Source organism: Mobula hypostoma, chromosome 17 (genome assembly GCF_963921235.1).
Source record: "Mobula hypostoma chromosome 17, sMobHyp1.1, whole genome shotgun sequence".
Classification (NCBI taxonomy): Eukaryota; Metazoa; Chordata; class Chondrichthyes; order Myliobatiformes; family Myliobatidae; genus Mobula; species Mobula hypostoma.
The window spans coordinates 68,685,426-68,706,152 of NC_086113.1; the positions used below are offsets into that span (position 1 = coordinate 68,685,426).

At 42.8% G+C, this 20,727-nt stretch overlaps 1 protein-coding gene across 6 annotated transcripts in view; it reads left to right on the forward strand.

The window, feature by feature from the left end:
• ulk4 (unc-51 like kinase 4) overlaps nucleotides 1-20,727 on the forward strand; it is a 755,583-nt gene that overhangs the window by 366,411 nt on the left and 368,445 nt on the right. For all 6 annotated transcript variants that reach the window (XM_063070087.1, XM_063070088.1, XM_063070093.1 and 3 more), the window contains exons 26-27: nucleotides 9,144-9,195; nucleotides 14,178-14,272. In XM_063070087.1, the coding sequence (XP_062926157.1) occupies nucleotides 9,144-9,195; nucleotides 14,178-14,272 (147 nt within the window). The remainder of the gene's footprint in view (nucleotides 1-9,143; nucleotides 9,196-14,177; nucleotides 14,273-20,727) is intronic.

A 20,727-nucleotide genomic window follows, 5' to 3' on the forward strand; every position in this document is an offset into this window, starting at 1 on the left:
TTTCTTTGCCCATTCGCCTAATCTGTTTGAGTCCTTCTGCAGCCTCTCTGATTTCTCAATACTACCTGCCCCTCCAACTATCTTGGTGTTGTCCACAAACTTAGCTTCGTAGCCATCAATTTCATCATCATCAAATCACTGATGAATAACGTAAAAAGAAATGATCCCAACATAGATCCCAGTGGAACACCACTAGTCATGGGCAGCCAACCAGAAAAGATTCCCTTTATGTCTACCCTTTGCCTCCTGCCACTCAGCTAACGCTCTATCCATGCTAGTATCTTTCCCTTAATACCATGACTCTTAACTTGTTAAGCAGCTTCATGTTTGGCACCTTGTCAATGGTTTTCTGAAAATCCAAGTACACAACATTCACAGATTTTCCTTTGTCCATCCTGCCTGTCATTTCCTCAAAGAATTACAATGGATTTGTCAGGCAAGATTTTCCCTTGAAGAAACCACACTGACTACAGTCTATTTTATCAGGTGCCTCCAACTACCCCGAAACCACATCCTTAGCAATTGATTTTAACATCTTCCTAACCACTGAGGTCAGACTAACTTCCTTTCTTCTGCCTGTCTCCCTTCTTGAAGAATGGAGTGACATTTACAATTTTGCAGTCCTTCAGAACTATGCCAGAATCTATTGCTTCTTGAAAGGTCATTAGTAATGTCTGCACAATCTCTTCAGCCACCTCTATCAGACCCTGGGGTGCAGACCATCTGGTCCAGGTGATTTATCTACCTTCAGACCTTTCAATTTCCCAACCATCTTTTCCCTAGTCATGGCAGCTTCACTCATTTCTGCCCTCAGACATTCTCAAATTGCTGGCATACTGCTAGTGGCTGCCGTTTCCTTCTCAAACATAACTACCTCTCCAGCATCATTTTCCAGTGGTCCAAATATCTACTCTTGCTTCTCTTTTACTCATTATTTATCTGCAGAAACTTTTGGTGTACTCTTTAACATTACTGGCTAGCTTACCTTCCTATTCCATCTTCTCCTTCTATAGTCAGTTTGAAAAATTCTATAAATAATTACCACCAACATATCACTTGTGGAACCAGAGGAGCCAACATTCTGGACCCACTGTTATATTACCATCAGGAGCACTTTCTGTTCCACCCCACATGCACACTTTGGACAGTCTGATCACCTGGCAGTACATCTACTCCCTGAGTACAGGCAGTAGCGCTTACGGGACTACATTGAGTTGTTGGACTGGACTGTGTTCAGGGATTCATCTTCGAGTCTGAGTGAGTACGCCATAGTTGTCACTGACTTCATTAAAACCTGTGTGGATGAGTGTGTCACTACAAGAACATGCTGTACATGCCCAAATCAAAATCTGTGGATGAACCAGGAGATTCATAGTTAGCTGAGGGCTAGGTCTCTGGCATTCAAGTCTGGTGATCCAGGACTAGACAAGAAGGCCAAGTACCACTTACAAAGGACTATGTCAAGAGCAAAACAATAATTTCAAATGAGGTAAAGATGGGATCAGGTGCACTATTGAAACCTATAGAAACATCAACTCTGGCAGGATTTGCGGGCCACTACTTCCTACAAAGCAAAGCCTAACATTATGAATGGCAGTGATGCTTCACACCCAAATGAGCTCAGCACATAGAAACATAGAAAATAGGTGCAGGAGTAGGCCATTCGGCCCTTCGAGCCTGCACTGCCATTCAGTATGATCATGACTGATCATCCAACTCAGAACCCTGTACCTGCTTTCTCTCCATACCCCCTGGTCCCTTTAGCCACAAGGGCCATATCTAACTCCCTCTTAAATACAGCCAATGAACTGGCCTCAACTGTTTCCTGTGGCAGAGAATTCCACAGATTCACCACTCTCTGTGTGAAGAAGTTTTTCCTCATCTCAGTCCTAAAAGGCTTCCCCTTTATCCTTAAACTGTGACCCCTTGTTCTGGACTTCCCCAACATCTGGAACAATCTTCCAACATCTAGCCTGTCCAATCCCTTTAGAATTTTATACATTTCAATAAGATCCCCCCTCAATCTTCTAAATTCCAGCGAGTACAAGCCTAGTCGATCCAGTCTTTCATCATATGAAAGTCCTGCCATCCCAGGAATCAATCTGGTGAACCTTCTTTGTACTCCCTCTATGGCAAGAGTGTCTTTCCTCAGATTAGGGGACCAGAACTGCACACAATACTCCAGGTGTGGTCTCACCAAGGCCTTGTACAACTGCAGTAGTACCTCCCTGCTCCTGTACTCGAATCCTCTCGCTATAAATGCCAGCATACCATTCGCCTTTTTCACCGCCTGCTGTACCTGCATGCCCACTTTCAATGACTGGTGTACAATGACACCTTTTAAGCATGCTTTGAAAGAGAGAATAAAACTACAGCTGTGACTATTCCTGCAGCACCCCATAACCCTGTGATCTCCGTCTCCAATGCTGATGTCAGATTGGCTTTAAAGAGGGTGAAGCCCTCACAAGGTGGTGGGGCTCTGAAAACCTGCGCCAACCAACTGGAGGGTGTGTTCAAAGACATGTTCAATCTCTCATTGCTATAGTTGGAAGTTTCCACCTACTTCAAAAGGGCTACAATCATACCAGTGCCCTAGAAAAGCAGGGTGAGCTCCTCAACAACAATCATCCAGTAGCACTCACACCTATGGTGATGAAGTGTTTTGAGACATTGGCTATGGCTAGAATCAACTACTGTCTCCACAAGGACCTGGACCCACTGCAATTTGCCTATCACCACAACAGGTCTACAGCAGATACTAGCTTATTGGCTCGTCATGCAGCCTTGGATCATCTAGACAATACTGATACAGTCGGCCCTCCTCCAGAAATCTCTTCCTGCCCATGTAGTGAGGGTTACTGGAATACCACCATGAAATCGCAGTAGATGGAAACGGCAGATGATTGAAATCTCAGGTAAATTCAGCAAGTCAGGCAACATCTGTGGAGAGAGAAACAGTCAATGCTTCTGGTCTGAGACCATTCATCAGAACTGGGAAAGAGAGATAGAGACAAGAGAAAATCTGTGGATGCTGGAAATCCGAGCAATACACACAAGATGCTGGAGGAACTCAGCAGGCCAAGTAGCATGTAGGGAAAGAGTGCAGTCAATGTTTCATGCCGAAACCATTTCAATAGGACCAATAGGTAGTTTTTAGTAAGACAAGGTGTGGAGAGCTGTATAGAATGAAGGGAATGGTGGTGATAGTCCAAGTGATTTAATGGAGGCATTTACCAGTGCATTAAGCCACTTGGTCTGTGTAATTAACGGCAGGCCAGTCAGTATGAGTGAGATAAGAAAAATCGAGCCAACATGATATAAAAATAAAAAATGCTGGGAAAATTTGGAAAGAGATGTAAGAGATGGCAGATGGTGGAATTTGGAGTAAAAACATTATCTCTGGAGGTTTGAGGAGCAGTTTTTTCCACACAGGAGGTAGTAGGTACATTGGATTCCGGTTAATTTGGGGTACATCAGGACCGGTACATTTTGGCCCAATTAAGGGACTGCCTCAGTTAGCCGAAGATTCATGGAAATAGTTAAAAATGTATAAAATAAAGACATCTGCATTTGTATCAGCAGATCTTCTCTTGTTAGTGAAATAAAGACCAACTACTGTTTAACTGAGTAACAAATTATATATTTGAATGAAATACAGAACAAATTAAAGCACTCTCAATACCACTACAGTACTATGAAACTGTGTATTAGGTCCTGATAGTTTTCAACGGAGGAACTAGTGTATGCTGCTGTGTTCTTTTGATTGACTGGAAATGAACAAAATCAGTGCTGGCACCTTGTGTAAATGATGGACTGTCTTCATACGGTCCTCTCGACTATTACATCCTCCAAATCGTCACTATTATTGTAACAAGGTGACTGTGCTAGCTTCAAATTCTTCATAGTTGCTAATCTGTTGAAGTAGTGAATTTTTTTCATATTCACTCCCAGCTGTTTCTGGCAACTCCAAGCCTGAATGCTCGAAAATGCAGTGAGCAAAACAGTTCTGAATTGTCTTACTGCTTATTTCTCACGAACTATCAGTGGGGAAAATTCATTGCTTTTTGAACACAAATACATGTAACTAATGCTCTTTAAATACTGTTCACTCTAAGCACGGTGTAGTGTCTAACAGCCACACAAGTGCATGCGACTGATGCTATTTAGAAACTGTTCAGTAAGTCTCCTGCCCCAACTAAGCAGCATAAACAAAGGGAATCCCAGCTATTTTCTTAATTTCCTTTTTTCCTTAAGAGTTGATTCAAATAAACGGCTGTACCAACTAACCAAGGTCCCAATTAACCAGAATTCATTGTGGAATGAACTGCCAGGGGAGTGGATGAGGCAGATACAGTAGTATAATTTAAGAAGCATTTGATTAGATACAGGCAGAAGTGGAGTTTAGAGAGGTAAAGTATGCATATCTTTCCAGACACAGGAAAGTGGGTCAAGATGGGTGGGCACTACAGTCAGCAAGGACTGGTTGGGTTGAAGGGCCTGTATTTCTATATGACTGTCACAGTCTGCAGTAATACCAACAAATGCTACACTGATCTCTATTTTGCTGCATAATGAAGGGTATTACTTTCTCTAAATGAGAACTTCAATACTGATGGTATGTTTAACATCACTAATGATGAGTCAAAAGTAATAACAGTACATGTCTTAATGTCTTTGAGCTTCGTTGCCTTACGTGTGTTTAAAGCTTTTGTCCTACGTCACAGGTTTCCCTGCATGAATGTTGTCTGGCTGCTAGAAGGCCTCACATTCTCACTTTGATTCTGCATGTGCCAATGACCCTCAGGAAGTTACTGCATGGGTTAGTAAGCTATGGAGTGCTATCTGGGGCTAAATGAGGATGTAATCTAGGATGGTTGGTTATGACACAGATGAGGCTGTGGTGAGAGTTGACATTATTCTTATTTGTTTCTGTTGGCACTGTATTTGTATGTTGGTCCCTTTATGTTTCTGGTCTGTGGTAATGCCTAGCATACTGATGATGGTAATGAGTCGGATATCAACTGTACAACATTGTCTTGTTGGAGGTACTTATTGCTTGGCATTGATGTGGTAGGCATGTCATTCACCACCTATCAGCCCATCTCTCATTTTTACAAGGTTTTGTTGCAGGCGGGGGTGGACTGGTTGTATGCATGGAGACCCAATATAGCTGATATTACGACATCCCCACCTCTACTTTTATGATGGAATAATGAGCATTGGTGTAACAGCCGAGAACGATAGGGTCTACACATCCATTCTTTTATGAGTCCAACCATGGAGATCATTTAGCTTCATTTTTACCACTTTGTCAAATATTGCCCTTTGTCAAGGACATGCACTCTCACCTCACCTCTGAGATTCATGCTGTAACCAAAATTGTTATGAGGTCACAGTGGTACTGAGAAAACTAAAGTAATCATTGATTTAAAATAAGATTATGGGCCGTGAAGTTCTGATAATACCTTCCACCATATTGAGAGTAAACTGAGCGTATGGTATTTAGTTGGATTGTATTTGTCCTGTTTAGTGAATGTGATATACCTGAGCAATTTTCATACAGTCTGGTGTGCATCAGTGTAATGACTGTACAGGAACAGACTTGGTGCTGTTGTTAAGGGGCTGCTGGCAACTGGAATCTCTCAGTGACCTGCCAATTAAATTGCTTTATTAGTGTTTTGGCCTCCAACATGTGCTGAGCCAGCTGACACCTCATCTCGAGTCCATTTCCCACTGTTCCAAGCAGAACTCTGCTTGTGAAGAAGGATGTGAGTGGTAGGAAGCATAATTCCATTCCTGCTTTAAAGACGTGTTCTTAACTGCCTTTTCTCTGCTCTTGCAGAAGAGCAATCTACTCGTGAGCAACATCTCTCTGTTCATGAAGAACAATGAGATACTCCTTTTGTTCTTGGAGGACTGTGAGCTGTTTGTGCTTTGCAGCTCTCTGTCCACTGAAAACACCAGGCTGCTTATGAATGGCATCTGTATGCTTAATGAGAACACTACACTGCTGCCTGGTAGTATGATACTGTTCACACTTTGGGCTTTACTTGTGTAGCAGAAACCAGATCAGAACAGCAGTGTGAAACTACATGGCAACATCAGATCTTGTGTCACTCAGATTCATACAGCACATAAACAGACCCTTCAGCTCATCGTCCTTACTGGCAGATGGGACTAGTTAGTTTGGCATCAAGGCTGGCGCAGTCACAAGACCATTATAAGACCACAGGATATGGAAACAAAATTAGGGCATTTAGCCCATTCAGTTGTAGCTGATTTACTTTCTTGCTGTAACCCTGTGTTGAAGAATTTAGTATCGACCGAACACCAACAAAGTAGGCAAAGACCTTGAAATTAGTTGCCATCTTTATTTCATGAATTCATGGGGAGCCGTTCCTCACAACATCTCAACCAATGCAAGATTAAATTTTCCAATTTATACAGTAAATCTAATCACACTACGTCAGCTGGTCTTCAGACACTGTTTCCACAATTGCCACAAAATTAGCACCTATACAATGGGTTTTTCATTGCTTAGAGTACTAAACATTCTGTAAATCACGTTGCCTCTCAGACAGTTAGCACCAATACAGTCAGTTCCTCATTGATGATGTGATCTTTTCTTAGTTAGTCCAAGGAAGATCGACTCATTCTGCTTCCCATCACACCATCCCCATGACTATTAAACCCCAGTCTTCAAACTTTATTTTTCCTCCACAACCTGCCCTGAACCCTCTGAACAATCACATGATGGGTTAAAGGACAAATTACTGTGCTTGTGTTCAAAAGGGTCATGAAGGTGTCTTCTGGTGGTCAAATTAAAGGGGATATGGTGACAGAAATGAAACATCAGAGAGCAAATCTGGCAGATTGCATTTCACAAGTGGCACCAGTGGTATGTGGCTTGGAGATCCCTGGGCTGTTCGTGTGTACGATTTCATATTTTCTTGTGATATCATTTAATTTCTTCCACCTTTTCTCCATTAAATGGGGACTCTCACTTCTGCAGTTGACTAATAGCCACCTCCTTCCAGAGTCTTTGAAAATAACCTTGATGGGTCCCCTGTATCCCTGGTAAACTGGACTTGCCTCTGGGCCCCATCTCTATCACTGGGATACCAGTATGCCTCTGTGAACATGTGACTTGCCCACCATCAGTCCTGCTACCTTGGTTTCTTCTGTAGCACCAGTAATGTATCCCATTAGAATCTGGCCTCATTGTGATATATAGTACTGTGCAAAACTCTTAGACACAAATAGAGCAAGGGTGCCTAAGTATTGTAGTAATTTTATTTATTGCACTGTACTGCACTTTTCATGACATATCCGAGTGATGATAAACCTGATTCTGATATGGGTCTCTATTGTGGACTGAGAGTAGGAAGGGGCAGGGAGAGGGGAATCATGTTTGGGAAAAGGGGAAGGGAGATGGGAAAGAGCGGGAACCACCAGAGAGACATTCTGTAATGATCCATAAACCAGTTGTTTGGAATCAAATGACCTTGCCTGCTGTCTCAGGGCTGGGCGTGTCTGCCCCTGTGTCATCCCCTGTCCTCGTTATCCCTTCTCTGTCCCCTGTCTCTCACCCCTCCCATGGTGCTCCATCCTCACCAGTCCCTACATCCTTTGCTTCTGCCAGATTTACAAACTCGCTGTCTGCTCCACATGGATAATTAGAGAACTGTGCAACAGTCTTAGGAACCCTAGCTATATATATGGGCCTAAGATTTTTGCACAGTACTTCATGTGTAGGCAATCAAAAAGCAAAACATTGCATATATACAGGAGTTGATGTAAAAACAGAAAATGCTGGGGAAAGTCAATAAACAGGCAGCATTTGTAAAAAGAGGAACAGAGTTAATATTTGGGTGCATGATCTTCATCAGCATTTTCTATTTCCTTTCCATCAGAGGTGAGCAGCCGAGTGTTTCCATTGGTGGTTAATTGGATGAGATCCCATTGAACTATGCAGCCCCAATATCTGTCTAAACTAATTCTTGCTTGTAGGGTTGTTCACCGAGTCTGCGGGTTAGGTCGCAAATGTTCCATTATGTCAAGTTGACAATATCAGTCTGTAATTGAGTGTTGTTTCTGCCAAGTGCTCTCATTTATATTGGTCCGACTCATTGTTTTGATTGGTTGCCTTTCGCACCCATCACTAGTCTCCATTTGGTCGTAGCCAACCAGGTAGCTGAACACCCGAGGAACCAACACTCACAATCACCAATAACCGGGGAAACGAGTGAATGAAGAACAACGATCAATAAGTCAGACCAATACAACTGCAAGCACTTGGCAGAAACAACACTCAATTACACGCTGATGATGGCACCTTGACTAGTGACAAAACATTTGCAACCTAGTCTCCAGGCTTGCCGAACAACCCGAGGTACCAATCTTCTCTTTCATTTCTTACATTTGTGTTCAATTTTACATATTTCAATGAGGAGGAGTTGTATGGGGGTGGGCAGTACCTCAAACTCCATTGATTCAACACAGTCTGGATGTCAATGCTGCCAGACTAGCAGGTTTTCTGGATACACACTTTTAATTCACGTTTTCAAAAAGTTGTTACACAGTAATAACTCGATGTGCTAATAGGTTTTAAGGGAGTTTGGCCAACTGAACCAGGTTAGTTTAAAGTAAATTTGAGAAGTGGAGCTGTAGCGAGTGGGTGGAAAATGCGGAGACTGGGGTAGTGGTGGGTGGAGAAGGTAAGAATTGTGACTATGGTAGGTGGATAGGGAATGTGGGGACTGGGACTGTGATGGGTGTGTGGAGAGAGAGGGAGATGGGGCCATGGTAGGTGTGTGGGAAGAGCTCCAAAGTATGGGTAATGTGGGAAATAGGGCTCAGGATGGGGTGTGTGGGAACTCAAGCCATGGTGGGTGGATGTCTTGCACCAGAATCAGGATCCCAGTGAATGTCATAGTATAATAAAGCACGGACACAGCCTATAGCCCAATGTGCCCATGCTAATCGAGGACCCCACTAAATCTAGTTCCAGTTGCCTGTGTCTGGCCCGTTTCCCTCCTAAGCTCTTCCTAATCATGCTTCCAGAACCATTTACAAACTACGGATGTACGAATGCAAACTTTATTTTTCAAACTGCTTAATATTAAATCTGTGTTTGTTTACAGAGTCATATCAAATCTATTGATTCTGGAGAAATAAATTTAGAAAGTGCAGTGGGTAAGTGCATCATTTCAAATTTTAAAGTGATATTAATTTTATTCTTCCTCATTCTTTCAAGCTGATCTCTAGCTACAGTGGGTTGGGGGAAAGTTTGAAGCAGGTTACCATTTCAGTAAGTTATTGCTACTTCACGATCTGGATAGGTTTCAGCTGAAGCACTCTGCCACTCTTTTGAAAACGCTTGCAACTGTTGTTTATTGGTTCTCAGTTGTGGTCTGGTCATTAACTTGGCATTTGTGAGATCTTGCTGCATGCAAATTAGTTTTCATATTTCCTATGTTTCAATGGAGGCGATTCTTAAAGATGTTTTAAAAAGTTTTGAGATAGCCTAAGGCCATGGGATGAATGGTATAAGTGGACACCCCAGACCCCAGATCTCACTGACTCCATCTTGGGCTCCAGTGGCACTGGACGCCTCTGGACTAGTCCAACAACCCCAAGTGGATCCAGAACCCTGACTCCACCACCCCCAATGCTGGTTCCTACAACCTGGACACATTCAGACTGCAAATTGCGCAGTCTCTAGCTCCAGCTCCAGACTAGACCTTGACCACAAGCGCCTCCAGGCCAAGATTTTACTCACTGCCGCTAGGCCCCCAGACCCCTCTTTCCCTGCCACTACTGTTTCTCTCAGGCTCCACCATCACCTCTGAGGTCCTTGGAGCTTCCATCTTCCTCCCATCCCACCAACCCTCTTCTCTACTCTGGTACCACCAACTTTCCTTCCCTTTCCAATCCCAGCTCTAATCCTTGCCATGTCTTCACCATTCCCTCTGACCATCCCTTCTCTGAGGCAGAATATTCTGTCATCAACAAGGGCCTTACCTTTTTTCCCCTTCACCCACACCATAATTCCATACTCCACACTGATGATCCCTTCTCTCGTCTCCAACCCTGCTCCTCTTCTTGGACATCTCACTTTGGTTCTCTGCCTGCTCCGGATCTTTTCATCTCAAATTGCCGATGAGGTATCAACTGCCTCAACTTCAGCATTCCTCTCTCCTCTTCAAACTTCACCCTGTCTGAACACACTGCCCTCCACACTCTCTGCCTCAATCCCAACCTTACCGTCAAGCCCAGAGACAAAAGGTTTGCTGTTATAGTGGGGTGCACTGACCTCAACCTTACTGAGTCAAGGCAGCAACTCTCAGAAATCTCTTCATAACTACCCCTTGAAAAGGACCCCACTCCAGACCATCCGAAAACTGTCTCCGACACTGTCATGTACCACATCAACTCTGGAGAACCTCCATCCACTGCTACCAATCTCATAGTTCCCTTGCCCCACACTACTCGTTTCCACCTCCTACCCAGGATCCATAAACGTGACTGTGGGGTCGGCCTATTGTGTCTGCCAGCTTCTGCTCCACTAAACTCCTGTCCTCATTCCTCAATTCCATTCTATCCTGCTTGGTTCAGAGTCTTCCCTCAAACATCTGCACCATTCTCATCTCATCAGTAGCTTTCGGTTCCCTGGCCCTGACCGCCTCATTTTCACCATAGATGTTCATGCACTTCTATCCCGCATCAAATAGTCCTCAAAGCTCTCCATTTCTCTCTCAACAAAAGAACCAACCAGTTCCTCTCCACCACCACCCTCCTCTGTCTGGCAGAACTGGTTCTCAACCCCAACAATTTCTCCTTCAGCTCCCCCCACCTTCTCTGAACTCAAGCGGTAGCCATGGGCACCCACATGCGCCCCAGCTATGCCTGCCTGTTCGTTGGCTATGTAGAGCAGTCCATGTTCCAAGCCTTCCCTGGTAATGCTCCCCAACTCTTCCTGCATTGATGACTGCATTGGTAGTACTTCATGCACCCATGCTGAGCTTATCAATTTCATCAACTTTACCTCTGACTCCACCCTGCCCTTAAATTCACTTGGCCCATTTCTGACACATCCCTCCCCTTTCTCAATCTCTCTGTCTCCATCTCTGGAGACAAACTGTCGACATATTTTATAGGTCTTCTGATTCCTATTGTTATCTTGACCATACCTCCTCCCTCTCTATCTCTTGTAAAAATGCAATTTCCTTGTTTTCGGTTTCTTCACCTCCTCAGCATCTGTTTCCATGAGGTGTCCTTTCTTTTCAGGATATCAGACATGTCGTCCTTCTCCAAGGAACATCATTTGCTTCCCTCACCTGCATCTCCTCTATTTCCTAAACATCCGCCCTCACCCCCTCAACAGTATCCTTACCTATTACCCCATGAGCTTCCACATCCAACATCTCATCCTCCGCAATGCGCCATGTCCAAAGGGATCCTACCACTAAACATATCTTAATCTCCCCCTCCTCTCTACTTTCCACAAGGATTGATCCCTCTGTGATTCCCTTGTCCATTCATCCCTCCCCACAATCTCCCACCAAGAGTGTCTCTGCAAGCAACCTACACCTGCTAATTCAGCTCCCCCCTCGCCTCCATTCAGGGCCCCAAACAGTGCTTCCAGGTGAGGCAACACTTCAAATGTGAATCTCCTGGGGTTGTCTATTATGTCTTTTATGGTATTTTCAATCTGGCCTCCTCTATGTTGGTGAGACCCATCATAAATTGGGAGATCGCTTCATTGAATACCTCAACTCCATCCACCAAAAGCAGGACTTCCCGGTGGCCTAACGTGTTACTTTAGATTCCCATTCTTGTTCCAACATATCAGTCCTTGGCCTCCTCTTGTGCTAAGGTGAGGCCACCCTGAGGGTGAAGGAGCAACACCTTATATTCCATCTGGGTAGCTTCCAACCTGATGGCATGAATATTGATTTCTCCTTCTGGATTAAAAGAATTTCTTCCCCCTCCCCTCTGCTTCTATTTCCCATTCTCACCTGCTTATGACCTCTCCCTGTGTCCCCTCCTCCTTCTCTTTCTCCTATGGCCCACTCTCCTCTCCTATCAGGTTCCTTCTTCTCTAGCCTTTTATCTTTCCAACCCACCTGGCTTCACCTATCACTTTCTAGCTATCCTCCTTCCCCTCGCCCCCACCCACCTTTTTATTTTGATGCCTTCTTCCTTCCTTTTCAAACCTGAAGAAAAGTTTCGGCCTGAAATGTCAATTGTTTATTCACTTCCATAGATAATGTCTGACTTGCTGAGTTCCTACAGCACTTTATGTGTGTTGCACGGTATAAATGTGTCTTTCCAGTCTTTTGGTCTGTCTGGGAAGCTGGGAAGAAGATGTGAATCTGAAAAAAAAAATCACAATTCCATTTAAGCAGAAAGTGAAGTTCATGGACAGGAACCATATGACCAACTTATAGCCACAAAGTGCTACAAGATTCCAAAGCAAATTTTGTGGCAGATAAAACCAGTGAAATGCAATTAAAATTAATCTCATAAATAATGTTAAAATATACCTGTCACGCTGTATCCTCGAACCCAGGCACAGGATCACAGAGACTCAGAAGAGTTAAACAAAACTAGGAATTTTATTAACAAATGAGACAAAACAAAACACTAGAACTTACAGAGTCCTAGATAACTCATCCAAAACATCACTAGGCAAAATCAGGATGACTAAGACCCTGAGGGATAGCACTGCCCCTTTAAATATACTCCCGGGCACATAGGAATCTGTGCCTAGCTGATAAAACCCCAGACTCATAGTGGGCTTACGAGTAACCATCCTAGTAGGTGACAAAAGTCCAAGGGTACTTAATTGGACACCTGCAAAGTATCGGAGAATTAATTGGAAGTATCCAAGAACAATTACAACTTAAATGTAAACTAGCAAAGACATAACAATAATACATAAAAAGCCTGAAGTGCAACAATACAGATAATTATAATTAATAAAATGCAGAGAATACAAAAAAGCCAACAGTGTAAAACTCAGAACTCTTAACATACTCTACCGATGACCTAAGGTCATGACAACACCAAAGATCTTATAGACACAAAAGTAAAGAATCAAATCAGAAGAATCAGAATCAGGTTAATTATCACTGACTTAAATGATGTGAAAGTTGTTTTGCGGTAACAGTAAAGTGCAAAGACATAAAATTAATACATATTATAAAATAATACGTCTATAAAAAATAATGAAGTAGCTTTCATGGGTTCATGAACTGTTCAGAAATCTGATGGCAGAGACAAGAAGCTGTTCCTGATCATTGTGTGTGGGCCTTAAGTCTTTTGTAACTCTTTTTCAATGGCATTGATAAGAAGATAATTGTTTATAGAGCACTTTCCATACAGGTGATGTAGTTTAAAGTGCTTAACAATGGAATAAAGTGCAAACATAAAAATAAATATGAAAATAATAGATAAAAAGACAAAGATGTTCTGGAGGATCCTTAATGATGGATGGTACCTTCTCAAGGCACTGCTTCTCGAAGAAGTCCTCAATGATGGGGAGAATTGTGTCTTTGATGAAGTTGTCTGGGTCCACAACCCTTTGCAGCTACTTGCAAGCCTTCATTCCAGGCTGTGATGTAACCAATTGGAAAGCTCTTCACTGTACATCTGAAGAACTTTGCAAGAATATTTGGTAACATACCAAATCTCCTCAAACTCCTTACAAAGTAGAGCCGCTAGTGATTGCATCAATGTGTTGGGCCCAAAACAGAGCGGTGGAAATGTTGACACCCAAGAACTTAAATTATGGCAAGTTTCTCATTATCTTTGATTTGCTGTTGGTTCCAGTTTTAACAGCATTCACTGTTCAAGCAAGTCTACCACTTGTTTTTTGGGATTGTTCCATACAGCAACAGGGGGTTAGACAGAAATAAAAAATAACTGATGAAACAATACAGGAAAAAAAACTTGATGGTCAGCAACATTTTGCAGCTGCAAAAGAAAAGCAGTAAAATCAGAAAAACTCTTCATACACGGACAGTTTAGCAACTGAAGAATCAGGATGCTGTCTGTATATGGTGGGTAAAGTTTGAAAAGAGTGCATTTCAATCAGACGTCCAAATACTATTTAGTACTGTCAGAAAGTTGACTTCTCAGATATTGCAATATTTTTGTTGATTCAATTTTAGGTCACACTGGTTCAGAAGAACTTATCAGAATAACCTTTTCCTCATGGGAGGCTGTGACACAGCATCCATCACTCCTGACTTCACATCTATCCACGGTAAGTAAGGAAGGTCATGCTGTATGAATAAGTATAATTTTAAATCCAACAGGACAGATTCATGACTTAGAAAATCAACCCTGTTGTAGAAAGGACATTTTCACTCCAGGCAGACCGTTCATCAGTGCTGTAGAGGTGGAAGCTCACTCAGCTGAACAACATTGATGGAACACGTGACAGCACTGGATTGCAGGGACTCTTATTAATTTTCCCATGATCAGCTCGGCACGTTAAAGCCTTGGTCCCATTCTGGCAATTACTTCTGCTCAGTACGTGGATGAAACATGGACTTTCTTGGTCGATGATCTGCAGCAGCTGTTGCTGCCATAATGCAATTGGGGTTAAAATTGTGTGAATGTCAGAAATGTGAAATAAAAACAGAAAGTATATAGCAGATCTGTCAGCATGTCGAAGGAGAAATATTTTGCACCTCCCCACCCCATCTATTTTTCCCATTGTTTCTGTTTCTATTGTCCACTTTTGGTTCCTCAAACTACCAAGTAAAATTTCTTATCAGAGTGCGTACATTTTACAATATACCACCCTGAGATTCTTATTCTTCAGGCATACTTAGCAAATCTATAGAACAGTAACTGTAAACAGGGTCAGTGGACAACAAACTGCGCAGATGCAAATATAAATAAAAAACAATAAAGAACGAGTGTGAATAAGAAGATAAAGAGTCCTTAAAGTGAGGCCACAGGTTGTGGGAACACCAGAAATAGAATGAGTGTAGTTACTCGCTTTTGTTCAAGAGTCTGATGGTTGAAGGGTAGTAACTGTTCTTGAAGCTGGTGGTATGAGTCCTGAGGCACGTGTACCTTCTACCGGATGACAGCAGTGAGTAAAGAGTATGGCCTGGGTGGTGAGGGTCTTTGATGATGGATGCTGCTTTGCAACATTTCATGTAGATGTACTCAATGGTTGGGAAATTTTTACCCATGATGTACTGAGCCAAATCCACTACCTTTTGTAGGATTTTTCGCTTTAAGGCATTGGTGTTCCCATTCCAGGTCATAATACAGCCGGTCAGCACACTTTCACCAGATATCTATAGAACTTTTCCAAGGAATTTGATGACAAGCAGAATCTCCACAGACTCCTGAGGGAGTAGAGATGTTGTCATGCTTTCTTTGCAATTATATTTATAAGATGGGTCTAGGACAGGTTCTCTGAGATAGTGACATCAAAGAATTTAAAGTTACTGACCCTCCGATGATTACTGGCTCATAGACTTTTGGTTTCCCTCTCCTGACATCTACAATCAGTTCCTTGGTCTTATTGACATAGAGAGAGAGGTTGTTGGTATTACACCACTCAGCCAGATTTTCTATCTCCTTCCTGTATGCTGATTCATCATCATCTTTGATACAGCCCACAACAGTAGTGTCATCAGCAAATGTATCTATGGTGTTGGAGCTGTACTTAGCTACACGGGTGTAAAGTGAGCAGAACATGGGCTAAAGACATATCCCTGTGGTGCTTCTGTGCCGATGGAGATTGTGGAGGAGATGTTTTTGCACATCCGAACTGACTGGGGTCTACAAGTGAGGAAATCCAGGATCCAATTGTACAAGGGGGAATTGAGGCCCAGGTCTTGAAGTTTACTGATGAGTTTTGAGGGGATAATGGTGTTAATTGCTGAGTTGTAATCAATAAAGAGCATCCTTATTTATGCAGCTTTACTGTCTAGATGTTCCAGGGCTGTATGAAGAGCCAGTGAGATGGCAGCTGCTGTAGACCTGTTGCTTTGGTAGGCTAATTGGATCTGAAATTCTTCAACACCAGCCTCTCAAATCACTTCATCACTATGGATGTAAGTGCCACTGGGCAGTGGTCATTGAGACTTCTTGGGTACCAGTACGATTGAAGCAGGTGGACACCACATACTGCCAGAGCGAGAGGTTGAAGATATCCATGAATACACCAGACAGTTGGTCAGCACAGGTTTTCATTACTCAATCACTTTATCCGGACTGGATGCTTTCCTTGGATTCACCCTCTTAAAGGCAGCCCGCATGTCATCTTCAGTTACTGAGACTAAAGGATTATCGGGAGACATGGGGGTATGCAATGGTTCCTCCTTCTTGTGGTGGTCAAAGTGAGCATAGAAGGCACTGAGCTGATCTGGAAGCGAAGCTCTGCTGAGCCTTATGTTGCAAGATTTAACTTTGTAGGAGGTTAGGGTATTCAAACCCCGGCACAGCGGTCAAACATCCCTTGTTGATTCCAGTCTAGGCCGGAACCTCCACTTCACCTGTAAGATAGCTTTCTGGAGGGTATACCTGCACATCTTTTGGTAATAATTTTATAAGACCATAAGACATAGGAGCAGAATTAGTCCATACAGCCAATCGAGTTTTCTTTGCCATTTGATTATGGCTGATCCATTTCCCTCTCAGTCCAATTCTCCTGCCTTCTCCTCATAACGTTTCATGCCTGGATAATCAAAATCGTAAGAACCTCCGCCTTAAGTACACTCAGTGACCTGGCATCCACAGCTTCCTATCAATCCCACAGATTCACTACCCTTTGGCTAAAGAAATTCCTCCTTATCTCCATTCTAAATGGACTTTACTCTAATCTGAGATTGTGTCCTCTGTTCCTAGACTCCTCCACAACCAAGAAGGCCAGAGTCTCCTCTACTTCCTGAGGAGACTAAGGTTCTTTGGAATATACAGGCCTCTCTTTCACATGTTATACCAGTCTGTTGTTGCCTGTACAGGGGCAGGGGCAATGACGTCAACGTGGGTGATGCCAAGAGGTTCAATAAACTAATTAGAAAGGCTAGCTCTGTTATAGGAGTCAATCTGGACACTCTGGCAGCTGTGGTAGAACAAAGGATCCTATGGAAAATCCTGGCAATTTTGGACAAATGTTTCTCACCCTCTGCATGCTACCTTGGCTGAACAGAGGAGCATTTTTAGTAATAGACTAAGACAACTGCAGTGCTCCAAAGCGCGCTATATGTTGTCATTCTTCCTCGGCTATTAGGCTCTATAATGAGTCAACCTATAGCTGGGAGTGTGATGACCCCCTCCTGTTAGACTGTTTGAAGTAACTTGTTTTTTATTTTTTTCTTACTTCTTCTTCTTCTCTGTCTTGTTCTACGCCGGTTGGCACCCAGCTTAATGGTGCATTACCGCCACCTTCTGCTCCGGAGTGTGCAATACACTTACATTCAAAATCTCTTCACTCAATCACACACACACACACACACACACACACACACATACCCTAACCTACACTTTATCCTCCCGTCTTTGGCCACCCTAGTACCCTATTCCTGCTTATCCATCATATCCTATAAAAAAAACCCCTGTATCCCTTAAGAAAGCTAAAAATACCCTGACCTGTGCTCTCTCACCCATGCCCAGAAACCCTTTTAATGTGAATTCCTGCAATCCCAACTCCCTTAGTTTAATTCTCATCATCTCTCTCTGTATCCCATACTTCCTGCAACTCAGAACTACATGTTCTACTGACTCCTCTTCCTGACATTCCTCACACAATCCTGTCTGGTGTTTCCCTATCATTTTCAATGAATTCACAAGAATTGCAAATCAGGGAGGTCAGGTAAAATTTCTATGGGTTCCAGCACATGTAGGGGTGAAGATGGATGAGTTGGCAAAGAGGGTGTTAAAGAAAGAATATATTAGTATCAGAAAAGCAGAGGTTAAGTGTGTAATCAGGGAAAAAAATAAGCCAAATGTGGCAAGAAAGATGGGACAGGGAGGGGAAAGGGAGGTATTTATATCAAATACAAAAAAGCGTTGCGGGTACTAGGGTAGGTAGTGGATATAGAAGAGAGGAAACTGTGTGGACTAGGTTAAGACTGGGGCACTGTGCATTTCTTACTTCTAATATTTGTATATCTGTGCATTTGTAATGCTACTGTGACATTGTAATTTCTTTTGGGATCAATAAGGTATCTATATATCTATAGGAAACATCCTCTCCACATCCAATCAATCTAGGTCTTTCAACATTTGATTGATTTAAATGAGATCCCCCCTCATTTTTTAAAAAAATTCTTTCTTAAATAAGGGCCCAAAACTGCTCACAATACTCCAAGTGAGGCCTCACCAGTGCTTAATAAAGCCCCAGCATTATATCATTGTTTTTATATTCTAGTCCTTTTGAAATAAATGCTAACATTGCATTTGCTTTCCTGACCAACAACGCAATAGTTCATTAGTTCCAATAGTTTCATTTAATATGAGAATGTATACAATAGACAACCTAAAATTCTTGGTCTTCACAGATGTCCATGAAAATAGAACAGTACGCCAAAGAATGAATGACAGTAAAAACATTAGAATCCCAAAGCCCCCCCACCTCCCACCTCCCTCCTCCCTCCTTCTACACACAAGCAGCAGCAAAGCGTCCACCCTCTGTCTCCCCCATTTATCTCAGCAAGAATGCCTGGAAGCATTTTGTAAGATCTCTAAACTAAATTCTCAGAAATGCAGCGCTAGTCCAATCAATCATTTGTCAAATCTGTCATCCCTGTAACCTGTCAGGTGAATCTTTACAACACTCCTATGGGAATTCCCCCTTCTTTAGATAATGGGATTGAAATTTCACATAATACTTCAGATGTGGTCTCACCAAGGGCCTGTATAATTGCAGTAAGACATCTTCACTCTGATAACTCAGATCCTCTTACGTTGATGTATAATTTGCCATCTTGATCTCTCGCTGCACCTGCATCTTGGATTTCAGGTCTCTTTGGTTGTTAACTTTTAGCAAATACTTCACTTTTCTCTGATAGGAACTTACAATGGTACTATAAGTGTGATTTCCAAAGGAATTATCAAATACTTCCATTAACAACAGCTACAACTGAAATCGCCTGCCGCAGACACTGCAGCAAATGACATTACGTTGTCATATCTGGCAAACTTGGGCCTACAGACCATTGAGGGAGTGAGTGCAGCAACGGAAGGGTCAGTAGAGCCTCCATTGTCTGTGGAAACGTGCCGAGGAGGGCTGCATTTATAACTGGATTGTAGGGTTCTCGAGGCCCACTCCTACCATTCTCCTGCCTAACGCACAGTCTGTGGAAAATAAAAGTGAAGACGTAATTGCCAGATTGTACTCTGCTTCACAGAGACATGGCTCAAGCACAGCACTGTGGACAGTTCTGTCTCACTACTGGTCCCTGACCTGGAACATATGTCATCCATTCTATCTGCCGAGGAGTTCTCCAGCTTTGTCCTGGTGCAGTGTACGTTTCATCCTGGCAAGGGTCAAGCGGGAACTAGAGGAGCTGAGCACCTTGATCAATGGTCACGAAAGAGTACACCCTGATGACTTCCTGATCTTTGTGGGGGACATCAACCAGGCCAACTTGAAGAAGTCTCTGACCAGCTACTGCCAACATATCACCAGTGGAACCAAGAAGCTAACACACTTGACCACCATCAAGAACACCTAGCATGCTCTCCCATGCCTGCACTTCGGCAAGACCAATCACCTGTCTGTACCTACTCCTGGCACGTAGGCACAGACTGACCATAACACCAGTGGTAAAATCCATGAGGAATGGTGAAGGATGGCAGCACAGTGTCAATGCAGCTGTAAAGAAGGCAAGGCGGTGGCTATATTTCACTAGGAGTTTGAAGAGATTGATCTCTCAACTAAAATACTCAAGAAGTTCTATAGACGTACCATGGAGAGCATTCTGACAGGCTGCATCACTGTCTGGTATGGGGGGGGGAGGGGGTTTACTGCATAGCACCAAAAACAGCTGCAGAAAGGTGTAAAATTAGTCAGCTCCACCTTGGCTACCAGCCTCCATAGTATCCAAGACACCTTCAAGGAGTGGTGGCTCAGAAAGATGATGTCCATCATTAAGGAGTCCCATCACCCAGGACACGCCCTCTTCTCATTGTTACTGTCAGGAAGAAGGTACAGAAGCCTGAATTCACACATTCACCGAGTCAGGAACAGCTTCTTCCCCTCTGCCATCTAATTCTTAAATGGACATTGAACCCATGAACACTACCTCACTTTTTGTATTTATATTATTTGTCTTTGCACTATTTTTAATATATTCAATGTATACATACATAAATATATTTTACACACACACACACACATATATATACACATATTATACACACACAGACAGATATATATTACACACACATATATACATACATATTATACACACTATATATATATATAAAACACACACACACACACACACACACACACACACACACACACACACACACACTTGCTGTACTTCATTTACTTATTTATTTATTTTTTCTTTCACAATTATTGAACTGCTGCTGCTAAGTTAACAAATTTCATGACACATGCCGGTGATAGTAAACCTGATTCTGATTCTGATTCTGAATATGCTACAGCTACCACCAACTTCATCAGAACCTACATGGATGATTTTGTGTCTTTGAGAAACATTGAAACATAGAAAACCTACA